Source organism: Eptatretus burgeri, chromosome 15 (genome assembly GCF_056783735.1).
Source record: "Eptatretus burgeri isolate ZD-2024b chromosome 15, Ebu_testis_v1, whole genome shotgun sequence".
NCBI classification, from domain to species: Eukaryota; Metazoa; Chordata; class Myxini; order Myxiniformes; family Myxinidae; genus Eptatretus; species Eptatretus burgeri.
This window is the reverse complement of record NC_140975.1, coordinates 46,229,984-46,234,983: the sequence shown is the minus strand read 5'-3', so window position 1 is coordinate 46,234,983 and position 5,000 is coordinate 46,229,984. Positions and strand designations below refer to the sequence as shown.

Here is a 5,000-nt window from a genome sequence, read left to right as displayed (position 1 = left end):
TTTATGCCTTTGCTTCTTTGTGTCTTTTCCAGTAAATATTTTTTTGTACAATGAAGATGAATTCTTGCTCCTGAAGGCTAGTGTCGACCTACATTGGCGGACAGGTAGAACAAGGGATGAAATCAACAGAACGTTCATTGAGGTATGCTGACCACTGTGGGAAACAAGCGGAAGCTGACATTTCATGTGTTAACCCTTCGTCAGAGCAAAAAAGGCCCCGGCGAAGGGTTAATGCATGAAACGTCAGCTTCCCCTTGCTCCCCACAGTGGCCAGCACACCTCAATTAATCTGCTGTTGATTTCGTCGAATATTTTTTTTTATAGTTTTGGCAACTTTACTTACATTCATGGCATCCTTCAACTTTCGCAAAGGTTGTTTTCACTCATCTTATGCACCAGCCATTTTGTTTTGCTCTTTAATGGCCAAAAGCAAATGTAACTAGAACGACACTTGGTGGAGCGCATACCTCCACCAGGCTGAACAGTTTATGTTTTGTATCCCACTCATAAGCCGGATCTGGATCCGGACCTTGAGCAAAATTCAATTGGCTTGTTTTGGTCACATACTCAACTCATCCACCAAGTTTTGCCACAATCCATCCACAACGTTTTGAAATATCATGCCATAGTACAGGGTGTTCCAAAAAGACCTGGACAACATTGGTTGTTAATCTATTTAGAACCACAAAAGATACAATGATACCCTTTGGTTTATGTGACACAGAAACACAAAAACATTTGCGCATACCATCAATACACTATAATGTGAGCTCCGTTTGTCATGCGCAGGACCTCAAGGCGGTACACAAGTTCTTGCCATTTTCAGGTCAGCATGTTTGCGTCCACCAGTGCGCATGTAGCTGTGATCCGGGAATGAAGATCCTGTAGGTTTGCCAACTTGGTGTAATAGACAACATATTTGACAAACCCCTACAGAAAAAAAAATCAAGGGCGTTATGGTTGGTGATCGAGGAGGTCAGGCAGTTGGTCCATCTCGGCCAATCCAGTGACCTGAAAATTTTTCATACAGGCGACTCGAATGACTATGGTCCAATGAGGGGGAGCGCCAGCCTGTTGAAAAGTGATTTCTGGTTTCAGGTCTTCAATCTGCAGAAAGGCAAATCCTTCTAACATGTTCATGTAAGTTGTTGAGGTCACTGTGTCCTCTGGAAAGAAGACAGACCTACCAAGCGGTCATTGAGAAGGACACACCATACATGGACGTTTGGACTGTTGCGTATGTGTTCAATGACCATGTGGGGGTTTTCAGAACCACACATCCTCACATTGTGCCAGTTGACCTTCCCTGTTACACGAAAGCAAGCTTCGTTGGTGAAAAGGACCTCTATATGACTGAGCATTTCCAAGGCAAATCCCTTGCATTTAGGTCCGTCATTTGGTTTGAGTTCCTGTAGAATCTGCACCTTATAGGGTTAAAGCTTGCCTTTTAGGTAAAATCCTGTGTGCAGTGGTGGTTGTTGGTCCCAGTTTGCTGGATGCGTGTCAAATTGATTTTCTGGGACTGTTGAAATGATTCACGCACTCGTTCAATGTCTGCTGCACCTGTGCTTGGTCGACCGGTACTTTTCTGTTGCTTACAACTTCCAGTCTCCTTTGACCTCTTGTACCACTCCCTGATTCCAGTCCACGAAGGTGGATTCCTTCCATACCTTGGTCAGAAATTACGCCGAACTTGCATGTCGGATCTCATCTTGATGAACCATTCGATGCACCGAGCTTTCTACTGTCGAGTCACCATTTTCTTTTCAATCAACCAACCAGACCTGAAAAGAATGAAAACGTGATGAGTTTCTGTGTCATATAAACTAAAGAGGATCGTTGTATCATTTGTGTACTAAATATATTAACAACCAAAGTTGTTCAGGTCTGTCTGGAACATCCTGTGTATTGCATTTAGCCCCATCTCTCAAAGATGAAGAATCACTTGAAAAAATATAAAGTTATCATATCCAGATCTTCACCAGAATCGAATAAATTCCAAACTGGCCCACAAATTTCATTCGCATCCATCCATACCTTTTTTGAAATATCATGTTAGAGATCATTTTGGCCCTATCCTGCAATGGTAAAGAATCACTAAAAAAAACACCCCAAAAATACAAGAACGGCACTCGGTCGAGTGCATACCTCCATCAGGCTGAACAGTTCATGTTTTGTATCCCACTCATGGGCCGGAACTGGATCTAGACCAAAACCAAAATCAAATCGGCTTGTTCTGGCCACCTACAATATTTGTCATAATCCGTCCACAACTTTTTGAGATATCGTGCTATATCTCATTCTTAGCCTTATCTCTCAATGGTGAAGAATCACTTAAAAAAATTGTCGTACTCGAATCCAGATCCGTATCTTCACCAAAATCGAATCAATTCGTCCTTGACGCACACACGGACACACACACACACACACACACACACACACACACACACACACACACACACACACACACACACACACACACACACACACACACACTCACTTATAGTACATTATAGTAGACACCCTCCGGGTTAAAGGTCAAAGTCTTTCACCCCAAGGCGTATGGAACCACCATTTGAGTTTTTCTCCTTTTTTTTTTTCTTCCGCCAATGTGCAAGGACCTTTGGAACAACACTTTCTCTCAACAATGGGAATAGTCTGTAGGATTGATATTTTTAAACCTTGACCTAATCTTTAAGGTCATGACCAAATTATAGATATTTCAACATTTTTTTTCATCATGACTCGACGATATAGCCTTCTCTGTGGAGCCTAGAGCAAGACGTATTTACGTTTAAATTACATCATACATATATAGTTCAAGGTCAAGGGCAAATGGCGTTATGAAAAATAATAAAGTGCTTTCTTGTAATCGCTCATTTTTGCCACTTAGCCTTCCAAGATGTTCTTGCATCATAATAGTGTACTTGCACTGAAGTTGTGCACCTGATATTTGATTATTTAGTATCTTTGACATTCCTTTTTTTCTGATTGTACCTAATTAACAAAAAACACCTTTTTGATTGTAACTTGAATAATTTCGCCCTATTTTGATGATGTTGAGTTTTATGGATAGATTGTAGAAGGGGACTTCTTCTTCTTTCGGCTGCTCCCGTTAATGGTCGCCACAGCGGATCATCCGTTATGATCCGCATAATGATTTGACACAGGTTTTACGCCGGATGCCCTTCCTGACGCAACCCTGGTCGCCTCTTACGACACAGGGATATGGTACACCTATTCTAACCGGGGCATACACTGGGCCCAGTACACTCGTAGTCACTTCACCGACCTCGGAAGGATGACAGGCTGAGTCAACCTCCTGGTGTGTATTAATTCAAGCGGCCAACAGGGCTTGAACTCAGGACCATTTGGATCCCAAGCCACGACCCTAACCACGACGCCAACACCAGGCTTAGATTGTAGAAGGGGACACATCTTCTTAATTTACACACTATCCCTAAATGCTGAGGGTCAAGGTCATATGGCAGTCCGAACAAACTATGTCATCAATGGATTGTTTGCCTAGGGTAAGCCATGGGAGCCTTATCCTTGGTCATCGCTTTGTGATTGTAGATATGTTTTTATTTTTTATTTTTGCCTTTTCTTAAAGGCAGACCAAAACACTCCAGTGATATTTCCACCCAAAAACTTTTAATGCTATTTTTGAAGTGTTGTGTGTGTAGATGACTTCACTGCACGGCTGTACAATCTGTACGAGGAGGTACGAGCAGAGGGCATCAGCAAGGTAAGAAATATTTTCTAAATAAACCACAAATGCTTCATGCATAAGCCAAGTCTAAGCTAAACTTAAATCCCTATACTGTTGCTTACTACCCAGCCCGTGGTACTAGGTATAAATCGCTCGGACTACATGCTGGACACAGAAGTGAAAGAAGAACATCAAGAAGGCTTTGTGTTGCGCCAGGTTGAGCTAAACACAATTTCAGCATGTCTTGGAGGGATGGCCTCAAAAATACCATATTTGCATCGGTATGTATACTGGGAGGTACCATATATCGAAGGTACTATTGCTGCAGTAAACCTGGGAGTCCAACGTTTAGTCTGGGTGAAAATGTGTTGTGTTTGTAGTGAGGCTTGCCCCATTGTCCTTTCTTTCTCTTTTTTTCTAACTCTCAACACGTCTAAACTCTTCACAAACTCGAACCACAAACATTACTCACACTTCATCCACAGCATAAGCCCCACAAACCAACAACCTCACACAGAATAACCTGCATTTGCCATCGGCGTATATGCCATACATGACGACCCCACTGCGAGTGGGCAAATGGAGGAAACCAGTCAGTTATGGCACCTCCTACAATGAGTGGACACGTGGAGGAAGTGAGACATCGCCATCGATGTAGCAATGCCATTGAGTTCTGTACCAGCCAATGGCTGCCAGTAGATCACAGAAACCAGCCAATGAAGCAGGAAAGTGAGTGTGCCACACCTGGGAGCCACACAGGAGTTTGGAGTCTGAACAGAGAGAGGATTTTTGAGTCAAGGACGGAGCTGGAGTGGAGCAGTGACGGAGAAGTGGGCTGTGGTCACCACACACCTCCTGACAGTCTCAAGAGCTGTGTCTTGCTCACTCCATTGAAACTCCAGCACATTAGCGGAGTTTGTCAATGGTCGTTTTTAGGACCTCCATCATACTTCCTCGCTCACACTCGCACACCTTCACACGAGCCCATCTGGCTGACTCACTCAGAGCACCAGAGAATCAACAGTCATCATTGTGTTTTTTTTCAGGACCCACATCACACTTTAGCACCTCACAATGTATTTCACACAGAGCACCTCTACAGACACCCACATCACTCACCAAGTTCGGTAGCATGTGAGCCAGCCGGCTCATGTGTAGGTAAGGGTGGGGTTGTACCCATACACCACCTCCAGCACTCATCTGTCTATCCACCTTACTCATCTTATTTTCCCAGAATGAATGTGGCGCCTAAGTTATTTGTGGTATGTGATTGTCAAAAGGTGTTTCT

The 5,000-nt window shown here is 43.4% G+C and overlaps 1 protein-coding gene across 1 annotated transcript in view; it reads left to right on the top strand.

Annotated features, from left to right (window-relative positions):
• The window catches only part of LOC147012103 (glutathione synthetase-like), a 12,811-nt gene extending 7,961 nt beyond the window's left edge, over window positions 1-4,850 (top strand). The window contains exons 3-5 of the mRNA XM_085856368.1: window positions 3,673-3,748; window positions 3,842-3,993; window positions 4,802-4,850. Coding sequence (XP_085712494.1) covers window positions 3,673-3,748; window positions 3,842-3,993; window positions 4,802-4,850 — 277 coding nt within the window. The remainder of the gene's footprint in view (window positions 1-3,672; window positions 3,749-3,841; window positions 3,994-4,801) is intronic.
• The last annotated feature ends 150 nt before the right edge of the window (window positions 4,851-5,000 follow it).